Genomic DNA, 21,361 nt, shown 5'->3' on the forward strand with positions numbered 1-21,361 from the left:
AACCACTGACAATTCCAAGCACTTCTGGCTCCATTTCCTGAAAACCAGAATCATGACAGGAGATTTATAATGAGTTTTAATACTTTTAAAATTAACAATCTCAAGTAGAGTTCCACGGGCATCCAAGTTTTGATAACGTAATCCTATTTAACTACCAATAGTCATTACTTGTACATCCGAAGTACACTGCAACATCATAGCTCGTTGAATTTCAGCTCTCCTTTCTTTACTATTGGCTGTGATATATGATCGATCAGTAGTGACTCGCATATCCCTATCAACCTGTAGAGACTTAATAAGTTATGCAGAGAGTGTACCGAAAAAGGTAGATAAAGACTTTGAAAAACCAGTAATACACAGTTAGCATATGCATTCAATATACAGAGTAAGACTCAGCTAATTTAGAGTCTTGCAACACATGTAATCAAAAAAATTATAGTGGCAACATTAGAGATTATTAGAGATGGGGATGATTGTGTTACCGGAAATGGTGATTAACTTTCCAGCTCCACCTCAATCACCAATGAGAGTAACGATTAGGCTCATGAGTACAGCTAAGCTTTTTGTTAGATGTTTCTGAGCCATGGATCGAGTCCTAGATCAAGAAACCCATGCATTACGTATCGTCCTGCTTTAGTTCAGAGATTATGGTCCAGCTCTGCCCTGTTGCAAGAAATGCAATTGCGAATAGCTTTGATCCATTTACCAACAATGTTCTATTTGAAAACAAAGAAAGCAGAAAAAAATTTCTTCTGAAACATTCTGTAAACGAACAATAGCAGCAGCAAGCAAGCAATTTACCTGTTGGAGAAACTTTTCTAGTTATACACACCATAAACGTCCATCTAAATTCATCTTTAGGAAACCCAACACAATCCTATTTCATTCTACATTCTACATTCATTCAATCTCAAGAGAAAACAACATGTTAAACCACCAAACAAACATCGAATCAGCATATTGTGTCAGATTAAAAAGTAACAGAATCACTAAGGACTGAGACAAACGGCTGGGAAATCACGACAGATCTAAGGAGTTACCTTTCCATCAACCCAAAGCGTATCAACGCCCATGAGCTCACCACCTTTCTCTACATTTCGGGCTTCCCGGAAATGCTAAAAACTTCCCGGGAATCAGAAACTGCATCGAGATCATTAAATAAGAATATCAAAGAAATCAGATCATAAACGAAAAGATCCTCAAACACACGATTGATAATCAAAAATAATCTGAAAAACACGAAAGAGTACAAAATAAAAATTATAATCAAAATCTTTATCACGAAACGAAGAGACGAAAATCTGGTAAAAATACCTCAGAGCAGTTTCAAGAGGATTTACCATGATTGCCGGCGACAGAAAGAGAAGGAAAAGAAATCTGGAGTCGCTTATGATAACGAGGTCGAGGAGGAGATATGGAGCCGCTCGCATCGAGAAAGGTCCTAGACAGCGTGAGAAGCAGAACTCGAGATGGAAAAGCCCGAGAGGCTTCAACGGAGAACCTCATTAATGAGGATGAGAAGAAGACGAAAAGCTTGATCAAAAGAAGATCACCTACCAGAAACAGAGTTTGATTTAACATAATGCAGAGTTTTGTAGTAATAGACTGGACAGATGTCACGCTCTGGTGAAAGTAATTTATGACGTGGCAGCTTCACTCTCTTCTTTATATTATAAAACTAGGTTCGATCCGCGCGTAGATATATTGTTTTTCCAAGATATAAAATTTTGTATATTCATTTGGTTGGCAGTGTGATACAATCGATTAGTCTTGTCTGCACCAGCCTATTGTGTTATTCGTATATTTGCACTTTAGTACTTTTTAGAATATTTACTTAGACAACTAATTTGGTTTTGAAACATCAAATATAGCAATCAATCCATATATTAATTTTTGTTAAAACTTGTGGCAAATATTTTCCATACAGCCCAGAATGCAAGGAACATTGATGTGCATTGTTGCTGCATTTTATGGTCGAGCCGGAAAAGTCATCTCAAAAGATGGTTATGAATTTATAGACTTGCTTGAAACAGAAGCAAAGCTTGGAGTTGTTATCCATGTCAATGACATGGCAGCTTATTGATGGTTTGAGTTCATGCATGGTTTTTTGGTACAGAAGACGACATTAAATCGTCGTAGTGTCTCTCGTTGTTACTCAAGCAGCAGAGATTATATTTTGTTAATTTTAACTTTATTTACATTTGATGTGTGTAAATTTTTATTTTGCTGTCAAACATATTTTCTAACTTGTACTATTTTAACTATTATCATATCTTTTTGTTATCTTTTTTTTTTAAATTCAAACACATCTAAATCTTTTAATACGTATGACCATTTCTTTACACTGTAATTTAAATGGGACTAATGTGTATATAATGTAATCTTATTTGGATGTGAAGATATTTTAATATGTTTGATGTGTTGATATAATTTGATTTATTTATTGTTTCATATTTTTTTAGTTGTAGCATATCTTATTTCTTATGTGTAGTTATTAAAAAAAAATAGTATTACAGTCACGTGTGCAAGTGAGCAAACAATAAAAACCATGTTAAATTTTAATGAACATTCATTTTTTTGTTGTTTTCAAATTAAAATAATATTAGTTTTTACTAATTATGTTTATTCTTATTAGATATCATATACTTTCTATATGATCTTTTTTTTTTTGAAACACACTTTCTTTTTATATGATCTATGCACTGATACTTTTATTTTATATATTCCTTTACAATGTGATACATACATCTATATTAGTTTGGTTGTAAAGCAGGTATATACACTGTTTGGTAAAATTGATTGACCCCAAAGAAAGAAAGATTCAACTTCTCAGCAACACGATCAAGAGCACCATGCACTTTATGAGATGCGAACGGCACTTTATGCAATTTAAAGAATTTTTTTCCTAAAACCATTTTTGTCACCATCACCTTTCAGAAAATGCACAATTATGGTGAATAAATTTATGACAGATGTGTCTTAAAGCTAAAAAACCAAGAAAATTTGTAAGATTTATTCACAAACATACAATCACTTGCAGCTCAGAAATTAGGTCCATCGCTACGATACATGACATCAACCCAGTTGCATATCTTCTTTTTTTTTGAATAATATGCAAAATTTATTCAAGAAAATGCTTTTGAATACACCATGTGTAACTTGTTTTTTTTTGTTTAAACTAAAATCTTCTATCTAAAAGAAAACCTTACACCCAACATATAATTTGAAATTTATGCTTGTGAAGCAAACAATAGCTGCAAAAGAGCTCCATGGTTTTGACTCCCCATTGCTAAGATAGACAGGCAATTGTTCTTGACTTGGTGTTCTATACACTGGCAATTTGCGTATCTATATATAAGACGGTTTATAAAATTATATACTAAGTGTATATGGTGAGTCTTCCCCTTAGTTTTTTTCTTACGTCAAATTAGGATCTGGATGGCCATGTCCAAAATCTTCTAGAGGAACTCTATTGGAAATTGAATCCTACAAAACTTTCCAACATCAATCATCTGAAATCTCTGGAGGTTCGAAAACTGAATGTAATATACATCTTAGTGACCAAGACATCCTGGTTTGGCTCCAAGATAATCGGCAAAATTTGGTCTCGCATAAGAACCAGTACCAGCATGCATGGCAACAAAATGAATCTAAAAGCAAGGGAAAAAACATAAACAGAAGGCTTAGTTTTGGTTCTTAGCATGTTGACAAACTCTGCAGCCAGGCTAAAGGTGCACATAATAGGAACAACGCACACAAAAGTACATAAAAAGCTTCGGGATGAAAGAATATCATACCCAAAACGTGATCTTGAAAGAAGACCTCCATTAAGGCCAAAATCAAACACATTCTGCAGACCATGAGCATATTTGTTAAGTGTAATTGACTTGAGAGAAACAGAGTAAGAAAAAAAACAATAAACGAAGGCTAAAAGCAGAGTAATAAAATCTTTCTACATTGAAACCTTTCGCTTACATCAAAACTGTTCTCCAAAAGAAACAGAGTGAGAAAAAACAATTAAACTAAGGCTGAGAAAGCAGAGTTATAAATATATCTCCATTAAAAGCCTTTCACTTACACCAAAAGTCTCCTCCCAATACTATACGTCTCTTTCTTGACCTCCACTTTCTCTCTCACTTCCTTCACCTCTGTCTAAATGGAAAAAGCCATGGTTCCGAGTTGCAAGACAGACCTTGTTTACCGGCCATTGGAGATGCCTCTCGAGCCGATGGAGTCTCCTTACTTACTCCCGGAGTCTCCAAAGCTTTAACACTTTTGAATCATCAGATTCCACTCTCCAAAACAGAAGAAGAACGCATCTCCGGCAAAGGTGATATAGTCGGGAAGAGAATGATGAGGAGATACCCTTTGGTTTCGAGCACCTCTGAATCCTCAGATTTTCCTGTTCAAAACAGAAGAAGAACCCATCTCTGGCCAGCCTTCAGCGAGCAATATAGATGAGTTAGCCATTCAAGCGAAATAGAACTTTCTCTTAACAGCAGTTATCTCACCAATAATATCTGTGTGAGGATTAATATCAATACCTTATCCAGCTATATTGATGAACAGATTATAGGAGGAATACCTGGAAGTTGGGTATTGGTGTTGGCTAGACCAAGCATCTCGCTGTGATTACGGAACCTGAAACATTCTTTAGGTATTGGAGAAGATGGTTCAGTTAACTCAGCAAGAGTGGTAGCGTCACTGAATCGAATCAGCAGAGAGGAGTGCGAGAGCCTGAAGTTCTGATTACATTGAGTTACATCAAAACTGGTGAAAGAATACATTGAACAAGCCCAGAGATAAGGCCCGTAAGTTGCTAGTCGGCTCACGTTCACGGATGCTTGCATAATGGTCGCCTGAAACACATTTAGAAAGAAACCATTCTTTGCAAACGGTTCAAAAATAATCATGCAGAAGATGTTTATATAACAGGTTGAATATGATAATAACATGGACATGATTTTAAGATCAGGAAAACATTATGAACATGATTTCAAGATAATATGAACATGCGGTTAAGATGACTATAAACATGAGTTAAATCACAACCGGTTTCTAAATAAATCTCACTGAAGTAGGTCAATTGAAATCCGTATATAACAGTTTCATAATGCTTAGTATAAGAACACTATGAACATGGGTTTAATAACATAAGAAGACTATGAAGTATGAACATAAGCCTAAGAACGTCATAGAAAATGAAACTATTTTATTTAAAAATATAAAGAGAAGCTGGATGTTATTAAGGTATGCTAAACATAGACCGGATGGGTGATAACGCCACATACATTCAGATAAAAGAATGATACAATTAAATTTTAATTGTACAATTTTCAATAATCAATATTCAATTTTACAATGATACAATTAGTTATTAACAAAAACAATTTCAGCGATTGCTTTTAAAAAAGTCTTATCATATATTTATATTATAGTTCTGTGTTGATTAAACATAATATATTTTAAAAATAAAAGTCTTCAAATCTATCAAATTGGTGTATTTTAAGTAGTATTGATGAAACTGAGTTAATATTTAAAGTATTTATTATGTACAGATCTAGCAAATAAATGTGTACAAAACTATTTTACTTAATAATTTAAAGTCAATTAAAAATCTAATTTCACTTGTACATTTTTTAATTGAATATTTATATGTTCTGGGTATAATATGAAATTCAGTGTTTTATTATTGAAACTCATATAGTAGTTGAATATGCATATTTTGTGGGTATAATGCTAGTTATAAAGTGGGTGTTGAATCATTTTTCAACAGTTTGATAGCTACAATGACGTAGTTGAAAAAGAGAAAAAATTGAGGTGGATTCATCTTAGACTATCATCAATGCTTCAACACCCTAATTTTATTTTGACAATTCCACATCAGCTTTACACCTATTATTTCATTTCTTATAAAAGTCGATTTTTTATATGTTCAAATCAAATAAAATAGAATAAAATAAGTTTCTATTTGTAGAGTTTTTAAAATGATAATCTTTGATATAAAACTAATAAAACAAAGAGTAATAATTTACTATCAAATATTTGATTAAAATAGTTGGGGTAAAAAAAGTAAAGAAAAATGCATGTAACCAATAGAAAATAATATATATATATCAATTTCACTACAGCTCCAATAAACTGCTTCTATGTTCGCTGTACTTATAGAGAAGTTGTTACACCAATTCCAATCAATATACACACAAAGAAACTAAGGAAATAAATAACTAAAATCAGAAAATCACCTCTTCCCATACATGGACAATCCTCCTAGTAAGGACAGATTCATCAAGGCGACTCCAAGAGCTGAATCAATGCTTGTCACACAAAATGAAATTGGACAAGAAACATCATCACCACATGACTATACAGCTACCAAATTTTATAAGTAATTGAATAATTATCAAAAAATACTTTCCATGTCGACTCCTACTATCTCAAATCATCTTTGATGTTCTATGTTCGTCTTCTCCTCCGAAGCCGGTGTGTTAGGAGATGAGTTTTTATAGACAAATCTTCTATAGTTAGTTTTGTCTGCGATGACTCGTGCTCACGTTCTATATGTTTTAGATCCGCACCTACATTATATAAGAAATAAAACAAAACCTAAAGATCATAAAAATCAGAAATCGATTGTAAATAAAAACTAAAAATGTCCAAACCTTTATATGCTACCGTTTTTCACTAATGATCTGCATACATATTCTTAGTATTGATTGTGAATCATAAAGATGTTGGTCTCTACTGACTTTCTTATGCCAGAGAAAACAAAGAAATCCGAATCTTATCTTTGTTTTGATAGAACAAAAAGTCTGTTTATTTTTGCCGTTTGTTCACGAAAAAAAAAACAGAAACCTAATAGGCTTTTCATTAATCATATCTTATCTTGGCCCAAATAAAGATTAAAACGTCTTAGCCCAAATCATAATTATAATTTCATTTTCATTGAGATTGTGATTATTATTTTGTTTAGAAAAATGATTTAAGAAAATACATTAAAACATTAAATTCACTTGTGAGGTATAGATTTGTTTATATAAAATCGTAAAAATTTATAGTATATTATTATTTAATAAACAATAAACATTACTTTCAATATGATAGATAGATTATGACAAATATACGATACATCTACAATGTAAATTTATATTAAAAAAATATAGAACACTTAAAATGAAAAACAAATATAAATTTATAAAAAATATAAATTAAAACCGTTTGTGATTTAATTCAACCGTTTGCGAGGTGGAAGGTACCTTCCTTTGTTTTATTTGTTAACCTTTTCCTCTTTTTTTCTTAGAAAACGCATTTTTTTCCTTTTTTCTAAACATATTTCCTTTTTGACGAACCCTTGCTTCTCTATAAATATTAAGCAATCGATCTCTAATCAGAGGAACACAACAGAGAGAAACAAATTAAGAAAAGAGATTAGCAACGCTTTGGTAATAACGATCATGGACCTGGACGGGATCATCTCAACGAAGCAGACTGTAAACTATGAATCGAAGAGGCGTGCCGTTGATTCCAATACTCCAGTATCATTCTCGATACGGGTCCGAGAAGTTGAACTGCGTTTTGTGCGGGATGGTAGCGTTCTTCGCGAAAATCTGTTAAAACACAGAACCATAGCTTCACCGGTTATTGGATTGGAGATCCCACCTTGTTTTGCAGAGGTTATGTTGTTAAGGCCTTGTCTAAGACAATCATACCCACCTGGATTCAACCGTTCATCCTTCCTCAAATCTGCAAAGACGCCATTACGGAGGAGGGCAAAAGAAGTGGTTTCATGGTTGAAGCTCAAGTTGGAGCAGTCAAACAAACATATATCAATAATTGTATTGATGTGAATGATTACAACTCTGAAGGTCGTAAAATACCAACCGAACCAGATTGTCCAATCTGCCTACAAGATTTTGGTCCTAGGAGTATCATCACCAAGTTGCGCTGCTGCGACTACAATTTTCACAGGGATTGTATTCTCATGTGGCTGGGCCGCAAGCCTTCATGTCCTACTTGTCGTGATGATATCCGCAACCCCCGACCAAAGAAATTTACCCCAAAGATATTTTTAGGCCGATAACACATATATGGCCATGAACTCATAGATTCAGGTTTTTATTTTAATCAATTTCCCTTTCATGTTGTGTCTAATATGTATGGCTTTTCTCTTTTTTTTTTCTTTCCTTTTTAGTCTTATATAGTTAAAAATTGAATGAAAATATGCATCCTTTCATGTAAAATTTGAATCTAAATCTAAATCTTTGAAGGAGGAACAGTTGACTTGAAGAAGCAAACCTTCAGAAGTGTTTTGGTTCATGTGAAGTTTCTTCAGTAGCACGAGCAGCTAATGAATTGGTGAAAACAATCTTTGGAGGTATATCCTCGCTTTCTTCTAATTAATTAAACAAGGGTCATAATGTTCTCTCCATAGATGAAAAAACGTTCCCTGTCTGCCTAGAAAACATATAGTACAACACAGAATACAAGTAGTGAAATAATAAGATGGAATGCCATTCTAAAAGAGTAAGAACATAATTTATTTTAACGCCAAAAGTGTGCTAAAGAAAACTATTAGAAAACCATCTAACAGATCTCAAAGTGCTTTCTTTTTGTGCGCAGATCCTATCAAAGATCAGATCCCTACTTTCAAGGCATAATGATGAGCAGCCACTGAATATTACAGGACAACTTATTCTCCGTGGCCAAAATGGCTACTTTCAGTCGGGTCAGGTTAGTTACAGAGTCTTTGAGAGTTTGAAGCAAGCTGGTACATGTCCTCCCCTTGGAACCTAATCTTAGACACACCACAACGAATCACTAGACTCTTCTTTGCTCCTTGGGTATAATAAGCTTATGGTACTGCAAGTCTATGGAATGGGAAGCCAAGAAAAAAAGATACTGAAAGAATTCTACAGAAAATGTGCGCTCGTTTATATGGTTCTAGTGGTGCTAGAATAGGTCAAGGACAGAGTTACCTATGTTGCGCATCACACCCCATTCCAGGCTGCAGAAGGTTTTTGCTATATATATATGGGGGTTTCATTGGCAAGATCGTACAGAGAAGTTTCTGGGAAGACAGAATATTTTCATGAGCTAGTCACAGAGCCAGCTCAACCTTTGGAGGTTCTGTCAGAAGACTTACCAGTTCGCTGTGTTATGGTCTTACATGAAGAAACGTGGATCCACAAAGGACAAGGTTGGTTTGTGTAACTAGAACAAGAGTAACTAGTTATTTATTAATGCAAGAAGGAGAGATAGATACCTAGAACTGAGAAACTATGACTTCCAACCGAAGCAACCTTTTCTCATTATTCCTCTTTCGCCTTCTTCTAGCCTCCAGAAAACTCCCAAGCCCTCAGCATTGATGGTGTTCTCCTGCTATCTTTTCAAATACTCTTATCCTTCAGTGACTCTCTCTCTCTTTGTTGTACGCAACTGAAACTATGATGATGAAACATCATGCTTTGTGGACAGGTATCACGTGTTCAGATCTTGGGCAGCCCAACACACACAAGACATATTAACAGTCACAAGATTGGTAGTCCCCAACAAACACCTTCTTGGCAAAGAACTCCTTTTCAGGTGATGTTTTGAAGCAGTACAAGTTCTTGATCTTTCTTCAAATCTTCTGAACGGCTCTTTTCCTCGGGGTCTAGGAGGGCGAAGCTTGCATTATCACAGAACAAAGTCTCAGGCGTGATTTCCTCAAAGTTTTGCAGAAAAGCTTCCATCAAACGTCACAGTCGATATCTCCTTCAACGACCAGAAGGCCGAGTCTGTTAATCCGGGAAGCCATTAAAGACCCTTTGCTCAATGCCTTGAAACCCAAATACTTTTACCAAGTCAGAAAACGTAGAACATCCCCAGAATCACTAACCAACACTCTGCTTCTTCATAAAGAGTTTGGACAAAACAAAAGCGAAGCCAAGAAAATCGCGGAGAGGTCAAAGTCTCAGAGTCACCAGATGCAAACCGTTCAATCGAACATACGGTGGTTGACTGAAACAGAACTCTCGGCGGGACCAGACACACCTTTGGCGGTGAAACTTTCCTTTTTTTTAAATTGGTTAATCTTTTCCTTTTATTCTTTTTTGTGCAACTATTTGTTTTTTCTTTTCTTTTGAAAAAGGCAGTTTTGCCTGCTTATCCTAGCTTTCTTAGCTAATACATCAACATGTAGGACATCTATGCATGTCCCGTATCATAGAGAAGGCCTCTGTTCTACGAGATGTTGTGATGTTTTTTGTCAGTGTAGCACTGAGTTAACTCATCAATAAGTGACTAATAATTAAATGGTTTGTGTATTTTTGTGTCGACTTATAATCCCGCAAGTTTAACAAATTTAATCACATTGCATATCTCTCATTATGCAACATTTAGGAACATTTCTTTTTAAATTTATCAGTTCCTAAATCAACACTTTCCCAGAACACATGAAATCGATGTCCTACATGTTGGAATACCAGAATCATATCAATGGTATCAACCTTGTTACTAAAACAAAATCATAAGGTTAGAGGTTCTACCTGAGACAGTGCAGCTATGACAAACTCATTAAGCTCGGATATGGTCAGATTCTCAACCGTGGCATATCCTTTCAGAAGCGGAGCTACTGACTGAAGCCCAGTGTCTGTGGATACCAACAGGTGCATTTTAACAATGTCTTCGTCACATTAGTATATGAATGAATGCATACACAATCACCATGCTACTTACTTGTAGAAGAGGACCTCTCCTAACATTAGTCTCCTTATCGAAATAAATGTGTGTTCCTGAAGTTGCATTAAGGAACAAACGGCCTGCATGAAAAAGTTCGACAAAGGTACTATAGATTAATAGATTAATAGTCACTTTTCAATAGTATTGAAGAAAATATGACATAGGAGCAAATGTTACCTTAGTAAGTTTAGCATACTAATGTATTCAATACTAGTGATAACGCAACTGACTAGTATAAACATTGGAGAGTCGATCAACAATTTTCATGAACAACGGTTTGTATTCATCATTACACCATTTAATGGGTAATGAATGCATACCTTGATAGGAAGAGATTGGTCGTAGATTATTATTTGGTTTAATCCTCGTTAATATCTCTAGTTTGAACATGAGTTTTGTGAACATAAAGCAATCTGAACATGAGTTTAAGAACATAATTACCTTTGAAGCCAGTAAGAGCATATCAAGAGACATCAGTTCCCCTCCACTCGGACATTTCTGGCTTTCCAGAACCTGAGCAACGGCACTTGGACGGTGGAGGAGCCTCGGCCAGGCTTCAGATCAGAAAGGAAGATTGATGAGTTGGCCATTTCACAGGTAATATATAGATTAGTGTTTTCACAGATTGAGAAGATGATGTTCAAGTGAAGAAAGCTAACCTTTTTATAGGTGTAGTTCAGAGGTATAACTCACAATTAAAGTCAGATCGTGGTTCACGTCGCCTATGGAGTTAATAAGGTGATAAATGCGATGAATAACTCGGAACGTTTCGGATTATTAGAAGAGAAGGCTATAAGACGCGATTGGACTATTGGAGACAAACAAAGAGATTCTGCAACTCGATTTCAGTAATCCAATTACTCGAGGCGCCATTGATGCTGACAGATAACAGAGAAAAAAAATTTAGATACCAGGCGTTAGAAGAAGAAGAAGACCCTAGTTACGGCGTGGTAAGCGATGAGGACTAAAGAGTATTGTTTTGGGCATTAATTCTTAACATAAACAGAAAGCCCACAAATTTTTATTACTTTCTATAAATGAAATGACGCGTTTTGAATAACGGACACGTGGCGCTGTTTCCTTACCCGAATTTCCTAGCTGGAATCCTAGGTGGAGGGCCTAGGAAGGATTCAAACTCTATTTTATATAATTAGATAAGTAGCTAGATAATTATAAAATTATTTTTAATTATTTATTGTTTTCTGTCTTATGAATTTCAATTAACTCAATTTCTTACAATAAAATTTTCCGTTGATTTATTTATTGAATGAAACTTGTGTAACTTAAAATCATGCATGCGTTTAAGCTGAATCGAATCTAAACTAAACCGAAGTAAATCCGGTTATGTAATGTCGTTTTTCTTTGAAACAAAAGGCTCAAAAAAAAAAGATCCAATGGAAATTGAACGCATTGCTTCCTGTCTATTTCCTTTTTAAGTTTAAAATTTGTATCCCATATCTCACCAACATGCATGTCTCTACGCGTGTATGGCACTTCCATTCATGTTAATTCCCAATAACTAATTAAAAAATTCCATTATCTTCTTATGATTCTTTCGGAGAAATCTTTGCTTTGATAATATCTATATTTCTTTGGACAAAAAAAAAACTACATTTCTCTCTTGATCGAGTCATAGAGGAATTGAGAAACCGATCTGATTTACTCGCCACCGCTTAAACTGGAATATTTTTATTAATTGGCTCGATTTTCTTTTTTAACCTTTTCAGTGTTGTTGTTCATCATCATCTTACATCTGCCTCTTCATACTCTGCAAAACCCATCGCCAATAATTTTAAACTCTTGAATGTTATTGAGTTACCGGAGGTGGCGGCGAAATGAAACGTCACCGTTGATATCGCCTCCAACCAAGGCGAAGTCAGTAGCATCCAGAAACTCACGGTACGCTCCTTTTTTTCCTTCTCGTTTCCAAAGTTCCAGTCTTTACAAATGTTTTCATTATATTGGCTATCTCTCTGTATTTGGGCTATATCACGGTGTGAACAAAAAGCCCACTAAACCGTAAACAATTATGAAACGCAACAGCCTACATCAAAAGTTAATGAAACGATGAGTTTTAGAAAAAGAAAACAGGTGTCGCATTCACAATCAACAACTTTATGACGTGGCGCAACCGGAAGGAGGCAAACATTTATATATATATATACTAGGGTCGGCCCGCCCTACGGGCGGGAAGTTAGAAATAGTTCAACTATTTTATATGAATATACGGAAAGTTAAAAAAAAAAACTATTTTATATAACTTTACATTAATTTTATGAAGCATTTTCTAAAAAAAATTGTAGATTGAAAACGATATTATTATACGAAGAACACGACATTTTTGTTCTAGAGAAATGAACCCTTCTTTGTATTAGCTAATAAAACTGTCTCAATTCAAAACAAAACAATATATAGTACTAATTGACATACGATTGTAAACATTTTCACAGCAAGCATACTCAGCCAAACATGAAGCTGCCTCTGTTCTCGGAATCCATAAACCAGAGGTCATCTTCATCTCAACTGTGGCCATAGCTCAGATATATAGAGTATGGTTTTCTCCTGTATAAGCGGACCATTGCAAATGTTTATTAATTGGTCAGAACTGCTAGCATGGATCTGAAGTAATGAAGCAAAAAAATCCAACGCCAGTACTGTTTCTGCTTCTGTTGCTACTTTGGGATGGAAGCACCAATATATTATGGTAGGTAAATAAAATTCTTGTTTTGTTTTATTTATTATGAACGAATTAAAATTATTTGTACTAATATTATTTAATTTTCATAACTGAAAAACTATATTCAAGAAAGCAAGCTACACGAATAAAAGTTAATTAAACATTAGATATGATCAAAATAATCTTTTATCTTGTTCATTCAAATTTTTATGTAAAAATTAATTTAATTTACAACTGATTTTTTTTAATGAGCTTTAGAATAATTGAATTATCGTCTCCAATCCTAAAAACAATCCAATCTTAAAAACAAACAAACATATAAATAGTTTTTTTGGTTTAGTGATTAAATAGATTTGTCAATCTAACTATATTTACAGTTTTGCAATAGACAATATATAATTTTTTGTTCTGATTTGATCAAACTGAAACGTGTAACGGAAAAAAGATTCTGAACAAAATGGTTGTGTTTTAGCATAAAACTATTTTTTTTATTAATCATCTTCAATTTTATCTATATATCAAACGAATGATGGAAAAGAGTTGTCAGCACTATCTTTTTAATTTTATATATTTTTTTTCTTTCCAATCTTTGCCTTTCTTTTTAGATCTTTGCAACTCATGGTTCCACCGCAACTGCTGCAAATCCTTGCACCACCACTGTCCGCAACTCCTTCATGGCCTCTGCCCCAACTCCTTGCATCGCCACTGCCGCAACTCCTTCACCGTTGCTACAGCAGCTTCTTCACTGCAACTGACGCAACTCCTTGCACCGCCATGCCTCTTTTTTTTTTTGCATCCAGCCACCGCAACTCCTTGCACGACCACCGCTACAACTCTGTTTACCACTACTTCTATTCCGCTCACTTCTAATCTGATATCATCACCGTTGCATCATACACCACCAATTTTATCAAATTTAATGCCAACAGAAGATCCGTTCTTTCCTTTTGATTTTTTTGTTTTTGAATTTTTACATTTATTATGCAATGAAATATATGTAGATCTTTAATATTTGTTATAATTTAATTAAAATAATTGTTTTTTGTATAAATATTTTACATATATTGATATAACTATAGTCATAATTTATTTTTAAAATAAATGATATTATATTTCAGATTAAGATAATAATATTTAAATTTTTAATATTCGTTTTAATTTATTCATATGTATGTAAATTGTAAAGATAAGAAATATAATTTTATATTTATTTCAAACTAATTTTTATTATATTTAAATTAAATTTAACTAATGTGATAAACATATAGGTTATGGTATTTATTGTCGTTTCTGATATTCTGTCTTGAATAATATAAAACTTCGAAAATATTGAGAATATTTATATATGAGTATAATCAAATTTATTAATTTTATTATTTGTTAGTAAAGTTGTGGTTGAATATTTAGTTATGATTTAAAATTACAGTTGGTTTCAGTTTTAAAATGTATAAAATATTAAATTTTCGTGTAAGACTGGTTTCATTAGGTTACAAACTTACACGTGTTCATTATCCTATGAAAATAGGAAGTCTCGTAATGTTTTCTTTTTTGATCTTAGCTTATTTTGAGCCTTCTACTAATACTTAATGGATTCGAATGAAAGAGTGTGGTTCACAAAGAAAAAAACAATAAAGGACTTTTCCACTCTAACCCATTGAAACAAATAATTAATCGGTGAAAAGCAAAACTCATCAACCTAATTTTAATTTGGAAATTCTTTACTCCACCGTTAAAAATAAAAACACAAACAGAACGCAAATGGATTCGTCGAATCTCCATTTTTTCTTAAACCCTCTCTCCGCCTCCTCCTCAACTCCATTTACTTCCTCCGCCGTGAAACCTCAGCAGAAAAATATTTCTCCTTGTAAGTTCATCCTCATCATCATCGATATATCCTTCATTCTACTCCTACTCATAACATGTAAGCCACCGTGTCCAGATCCTCCCACAACCGTCACAATACACCACACCAACCTCATCTGGAGACTCTTTCCCCTCCTCCAATCGCTCAGATCCGCCTCGCATGTAACGCCACACGTGTCTCACACCACTGCTTCTCTTCACAAACGGGTCGGGTCCCTCCAATCCTAAACCGGTCCAGATGATCTACTCGGCGATCTTCGTTTACTTATCAGGTCTTCTGCAACAACACAGAGCAAGTCGTTGACACCATCTCGTTAAACTCACCATTTTTGGAGAGCTTAAGATTGAGAAGCTTAAATCGACGGATGAATTCGAGGGTATAGAACATACTTTTTTTATAGTGGGAGATTCAGAAGAAAGAATTAATGGGAAATGCATTTAAGGAGAAATCATGGTAGGAGTGGAGAGGTTTGGTTAATGCGTGAGATAAGACGTCACTTGGGTTCATTGAGCTTCTGTAACGCCTGAATATTAATAACGCCTGTGAGATGAATAAGTAAGGAAATCTGGTGGCGATAAGAGTCAATGGAGGCTACGGAGAATCCGAGGTTGGATACTTTACATACAAATGAAGTAGAGAACAATCGAGACGCGATCCGCCGAATTCAAACTCAGAGCAACGAAGGAGGTAATTAGGGTTAGCTCTATGCTGACATATGCGCAGGGCCGAACGTATCAAACCCATTTCGTCGAACAGGCCAAAACAAAATAAAAGCCCGGTGATTTCATAAATGACGCGCTGCGTTGCGTTTTGTAGTGCAGGACAGATGTCGACTCGTCAGTGTATGAATTGATGACGTGGATGGCGACGTGGACCCCCTGGGAGAGATTCAAAGCCTATTTTATATAATTAGATATATATAGATCTGTTCTTAAAAAAAAAGAATACAATTAGTGCATTAACAATTATCATTATTTTTATTAAACTCTAGTCTCTTTATTTTTCCTCAAAATGGATCTGTTTTTAGTTTCACGATTTTTAATTAGAAACGTTCCAAATGGTTGATTTTTTCCGGCAAAGGGTTAAACGACCATAAGAGTTTTTTTCTTTTTTGGTCAACGACCATAAGAGTTAATGAAAGCAATGTAAACTAAACATACTATTAGGCATTCATATGTCAATAATTGTTTTCGTATATTGAATTTGAGAAGCGCATAAGACCAGAGGTTATCGCAGCAAATGAGATAGGTTCATTAGATGAAACCAAAGAATCACTTCAAGAGTCCTGCTTCCTCTTTGGACCACCTGGTACCGGGAAAACGATGATTGCAAAAGCCATTGCAAACGAAGCTGGAGCTAGTTTTATAAACGTGTCCATGTTCACAATCACTTCAAAATGGTTTGGAGAAGATGAGAAGAATGTGAGAGCTTTGTTCACCTTAGCAGCCAAAGTGTCTGCAACTATTATATTTGTGGATGAAGTGGATAGCATGTTGGGGCAGAGGACAAGAGTTGGAGAGCATGAAGCTATGAGTAAGATTAAAAACGAGTTCATGACACATTGGGATGGGCTTATGTCGAATTAAGGTGATCGGATTCTTGTTCTTGCAGCAACAAATAGGCCGATATAGATGAAGCCATCATTAGGAGGTCTGAGAGAACGTAAGTGGAACTTATACTCCTTTCACTTGAAACTTTGAGGCTGAGTTGTACTAAGTTTCAGCTTATGGTTTTGTTTTTGTTGTGAGACAGAATCATGGTTGGTCTTCCACCGGTTGAGAGCGGAGAGAAGATCTTGAGAACTTTATTTTCAAAAGAGCAAACAGAGAACCTTGATTCTTGCGCAGATGACAGATGGTTATAGTGGAAGTGATCTAAAGGTTTGACACTACTCTCATCAAGCTTTACTAGACACCTGAATCTTCACTTTATGAACTCATTGTGAACCATTTATGCAAACAGAACTTTTGTACAACAGCTGCATATCGACCGGTGAGGGAGCTGATAAAGCATTGAGTGCTTGAAAAGGTGACAACTTTCCCTTCTGTCCCCACTCTCTCTCTCTCACTCACTCTCTAGCGGTTGAATGAATGTTTCTCATAAAACTCAGGAGAGGAAGCAGAGAAGAGTAGTGAAGAGGGGTTTGAAGCAAAAGAAGAAGCAACAGAGGAGAGTCATAACGTTGAGAGCTCTGAGCATGGAAGACATGAGAATAGCTAAAAGCCAGGTAAGTTAAGGCAACTTAGTTGTGTTTGATGATCTTGTCACAACAAAACTTACTGATTTGCATTTGCAGGTTGCTGCTAGTTCTGCAGGAGCAGGGATGAATGAACTGAAGCAGTAAGGAGGCTCCAGGAAGAAGGAACAGCTTTTTCTTCTTATTTCCTCTAATACACCAATCTTCTCCGATTTACATCTTCAACAAAAGTTTTCATGTATATGAATCACTGATTAGTATTGTCATATGAAACATTAATTCCAGAGATTTTGTAAATAAAACATTAATTTCATTGAACGAAGATTAGGTTTCTGCAACATCTTCCAGGTTGTTTGGAAGAGAAACATCTTGGACGAGGATGTTACTTTCATTATCTATCATGTAAGACACGTTTAGTCCTTCCAGAATCAAGTGATACACGGTGCTGTCTGCATCTGATGTGTCTTGCGGCTTGTTCCGTTGCGACATTGATCGTATGTCCCATGACAGGACCTGCGTGATCAAGCTCTTGAACTCGTCAGCTGAACCATACAGAGACTTCTTTTCCTGCATAAAACAAAGCAAATGTTTTTGTCAAAGTGGAAAATGAACAAGAGATGGTCAGGTGAGGTCAAAACTTAAGTCACTCACAATCAGTTTCCAGCAGCTGGTGATGGATGAAGAGAAGACGTCTGAAAAACTCACAGAAGCCACAGCCAATAAGCAGTCCTCCTGAAATTCATTTTTGATATCTTAATCACTGTTTTGACCAACTCAGATAAGTTAATCAAAAAGTCTCACCAGTGGTCACAGCTACTTGGATGACAAAAAAAAAACTTAGAAAAGTCAATACATCATAATGTTCATACCTGTACCCAGTTTGGAACTGAAGCTCCTTGAATGCTGTCTGAGTATGGCAAATAAGGCTTGATGTCAAGAACAGGCTGTCCAAAAAACGTTAAAATAATCAATGAACTACTCAAGCATCTGATAAGGAACAGAAACAATTTAACATGCAAAGGGAAAGGAGAGTTACAGTCCCATCCACCAGATCAACACCAGAGAGCAGAACCTTATCCTTTTGGATTTCTTCTACCTGTGGATAAACTACCATTAAGCACATTTGATAAATATATTCAACTTCTTTCTTAACTACAGGAGAAATGTGTTGTGTTCAGAGAACCTTAGCAACGGTGAGCCCAATGGGACAAGGTCGATGAGGAGACCGAGTAGCAAAGACTCCCTTTCTTTCACCATTTAGCCTTGGCACTCTCACCTGAACTCAAAACACCCCCAAGAATCTTCAGACTGCGAACATCAGCCAAAAAAAATAAAGAAGAAGTATTGTACCTTAGCCTTGAGCTTAGACTGAGATGGCTTTCTCCAAAGCTTCTCAATATCAGTGTTGAGATGAAAAACGTAAAGTATCCAGCAGTGAGAATACTCCCCGAGACCCTCGAGAGATGCAGGAGGAACCAATGCCGGATCAAAGTTCAAACAAGCTCTAGCAAGAGAAACAAGCAACGGCTGCCTCGGTGTCCCGTTCCTGTAAACCCAAGAAGCAGCACATTAAAAGCCAACATTTTAGAACATCATTGTGCTCTAGGCCTGGGCAAAAAAATTTGAAACCCAAACCATAAAAACTAAACTCATATCCGATCTGAACAGTAAAAATACCCAAATAGATCCCGTAGAGAGATATAAAATAAATCGGAAACCTAACTTGTAACACAAATATCCGAATAAACCAAAACCCATGAAAAAACCCCAACCGGAAACTCTGAATTAGTAACTGAAATAAGTATTCAAAATCTAAATAAATACCTCAAATACTCAATTCTACTTTTATTTTGATATGATATCTAAAAATATATGAACAAACCTAAATTAAGTGAACCCAAAATGAGTTCAGATCCAAAATAGGTCTTAGGCAGAGTCATAAAATACAACCAAACCCGAAGTATTATTAACCTAACCAAACTCAAACATATATAAAATCCAAATATCACCTATAAAAGTCTGAATCCAAAAACCCTAAAAACTCTATCCGAATCAAAACGGATAGCCAAACACCCATGCCTACTATAGTATGCTCCCTTGAAACTGTCAAGCAAATGGTATCAGTGTACCTTGTGGAAAAGCAAGACTGTATAGTGCCAATAGGTCGCATTGGATATATAGTGTTGTGTGAGTTATGTGACTCAGACTGTGCTAAAGCCTCCCGTAATGCCTACAGGATTAACAAGAATACATAAACTCACTTCATCTTGACAATCAACTTCAATGACATTGTAAGCAACTAGAAGTTAAAAGAAGGAGACCTGTTGAGCCTTGACTCGACCTCTTCTCTCAGAAGCACTTTTCTCACTGACAGATCCCAAAGACTTCTTAAGTTCATTAATCCTATGCTCCAGATCTTCTCCTCGTCTCCTCCATCTATACACTTCGCAAGAACCATCTCAACGAAGAGTTTAATGACCTGAAAAAGAGCTATGGCAAGAGGTAGAGAAAGAGAGATTACGCGAGACTGTGGCGGACACAGATACTAAGGTGAGTGTAAGGGCTAAAGCTGCCGTGGTATAACTCATGGATGAACGGTGTTTCTGTGCCGGCGAGTAGAACGTCACGACGGCGGCGGGAATGTTTGGAAGAGACTGCGTTCTTCACTAAGCCTATCTAATTGTTTAATTCTTATTAGGCTACATGAACTTTGGGCTTAGTATGGCCTACAATTAAAAGCCCAGCTCAAATTTCTGATTTTTTTTTAAGATGAGTTTCACTAACGTTTAAATGTACATAATCAATTTGATCTCTTGTTATATTTTTAAAAATATTTTTATTGATACGTAAAACTAGGTTTGGATAGTTTGTATTAATTAAATAGATAACAATAAATTATCTATATCTATCTATAGTAATAAAATAGAGTTTTTTTCTCTCCTTGGAGAGAATAATGACAAGTGTCGCTCTCTGATTTGTTAACACACTCGAATTGGGTTTTTTCTAAACGTGATTCTGTGTTTCTAAGCCCATGTCATTACAAAGCAACTCAAGGCCCGGATCCTTCTTCCCTCTAGGTCTCATCTTCTCACCGTCGCCGCCTATCCGAATAGAAAGACGAAGTTGATGCCATGGCCGTTACACTCTTTCCACTTTCTCCTATTTACTCCCTGTTAATTGGTGATTGCTCCACTCCTCTTAGCATTCAATCCGCCTCTTCGCTTCACAAAGTTACTTCTGGTATAAATACCTCCTCTTTCACATATGATTATCACAACTTTGAGAAGAACCAGAAGATTACTCTGTTCAATTTCCGGTGCTCTAATGTTGCGGAGGAGGTTCGATTGTTGCGGTTCTGGGAGGCGCGAAATCTAAGGAAAGGAGGTGAACTGATGAGTGTTGACATGCTCTTTGTCGATGAGAATGTAAGCCTTTTTTTATCATGAATCTGTTTTACAGTTTACTTCACCCTGATTCTGTAAAGTATAACGCCGTTAACGTTCCTTCCCAAAAACATTGTCTAAATGTTTTATTTTCTCTTCGCTTACAGTCAACCTAACGCAAGGAACTGTCAGTGCGACCAGTCAGCTTAGGTTCTGGGAACGCCTCAGCGAAGGCTCCCTCTACACCTTAACCGGATTTGACGTCGTACGTAGCAACACCAACTTCTGTTTGTCTGATGCTTCTTTCTCGATTCGGTTCAATGAAGGGACCTCTCTTGAAAAGGTAACGGCGTCTGCTAGGCCCATCCCTATGGAACTTTTCAGATTCATGGCATATAGTCAGATACTTGAGTTCACAAACACTGGGAAACAACTTCCTGGTATGTATTCTTACACTTAGTCCTTTAGTTGGTTCTGTGATAGCATGTGTTAAAGTAACCCACCTGATTATTTATCAGACG

The 21,361-nt window shown here is 35.7% G+C and overlaps 2 protein-coding genes and 4 long non-coding RNA genes across 13 annotated transcripts; 2 read left to right on the plus strand and 4 right to left on the minus strand.

The window, feature by feature from the left end:
- LOC106310103 lies at positions 1-1,125 on the minus strand. 5 transcript variants are annotated; one of them, XR_001263688.1, is made up of 3 exons: positions 483-1,119; positions 169-282; positions 1-37 (listed from the first exon to the last, which is right to left on the minus strand). It is a non-coding gene; the product is annotated as an uncharacterized LOC106310103 (long non-coding RNA). The 5 variants fall into 5 exon arrangements; XR_001263690.1 differs by having other exon boundaries at positions 6-37; positions 156-282; XR_001263691.1 differs by lacking the exon at positions 1-37 and having other exon boundaries at positions 58-282; positions 483-887; positions 1,041-1,102.
- Positions 1,126-3,305: 2,180 nt separating this feature from the next.
- Positions 3,306-4,964, minus strand: LOC106310427. 2 transcript variants are annotated; one of them, XR_001263781.1, is made up of 3 exons: positions 4,586-4,964; positions 4,079-4,520; positions 3,306-3,850 (listed from the first exon to the last, which is right to left on the minus strand). XR_001263781.1 is itself a non-coding variant. In XM_013747665.1 (2 exons), exons 1-2 carry the CDS (start codon positions 4,959-4,961, stop codon positions 4,284-4,286), a joined length of 495 nt encoding a protein of 164 aa, XP_013603119.1. In that variant the 5' UTR covers positions 4,962-4,963; the 3' UTR covers positions 4,026-4,283. The 2 variants fall into 2 exon arrangements, 1 of the variants encoding a protein (XP_013603119.1); XM_013747665.1 differs by lacking the exon at positions 3,306-3,850 and having other exon boundaries at positions 4,026-4,402; positions 4,586-4,963.
- A 2,384-nt stretch (positions 4,965-7,348) lies between these two features.
- Positions 7,349-8,712, plus strand: LOC106308312. The gene is made up of 3 exons (XR_001263563.1): positions 7,349-8,111; positions 8,268-8,374; positions 8,620-8,712. It is a non-coding gene; the product is annotated as an uncharacterized LOC106308312 (long non-coding RNA).
- On the minus strand, positions 8,491-11,693 carry LOC106308311. 3 transcript variants are annotated; one of them, XR_001263562.1, is made up of 6 exons: positions 11,631-11,693; positions 11,379-11,551; positions 11,161-11,273; positions 10,717-10,799; positions 10,527-10,630; positions 8,491-10,447 (listed from the first exon to the last, which is right to left on the minus strand). It is a non-coding gene; the product is annotated as an uncharacterized LOC106308311 (long non-coding RNA). The 3 variants fall into 3 exon arrangements; XR_001263561.1 differs by having other exon boundaries at positions 8,491-9,817; positions 11,379-11,685; XR_001263560.1 differs by having other exon boundaries at positions 11,379-11,685.
- A 4,759-nt stretch (positions 11,694-16,452) lies between these two features.
- Positions 16,453-17,635, plus strand: LOC106309900. The gene is made up of 5 exons (XR_001263647.1): positions 16,453-16,922; positions 17,013-17,140; positions 17,223-17,288; positions 17,371-17,487; positions 17,557-17,635. It is a non-coding gene; the product is annotated as an uncharacterized LOC106309900 (long non-coding RNA).
- A 34-nt stretch (positions 17,636-17,669) lies between these two features.
- LOC106309899 (probable tRNA (adenine(37)-N6)-methyltransferase) lies at positions 17,670-20,119 on the minus strand. The gene is made up of 9 exons (XM_013747046.1): positions 19,979-20,119; positions 19,779-19,900; positions 19,587-19,687; positions 18,808-19,003; positions 18,641-18,733; positions 18,494-18,553; positions 18,327-18,401; positions 18,109-18,189; positions 17,670-18,024 (listed from the first exon to the last, which is right to left on the minus strand). The coding sequence occupies exons 1-9, from the start codon at positions 20,043-20,045 to the stop codon at positions 17,782-17,784; spliced, it is 1,038 nt and encodes a 345-aa protein (XP_013602500.1). The 5' UTR covers positions 20,046-20,119; the 3' UTR covers positions 17,670-17,781.
- Positions 20,120-21,361: the final 1,242 nt, after the last annotated feature.

This window comes from Brassica oleracea, chromosome C8 (assembly GCF_000695525.1).
Source record: "Brassica oleracea var. oleracea cultivar TO1000 chromosome C8, BOL, whole genome shotgun sequence".
Lineage (NCBI taxonomy): Eukaryota > Viridiplantae > Streptophyta > Magnoliopsida > Brassicales > Brassicaceae > Brassica > Brassica oleracea.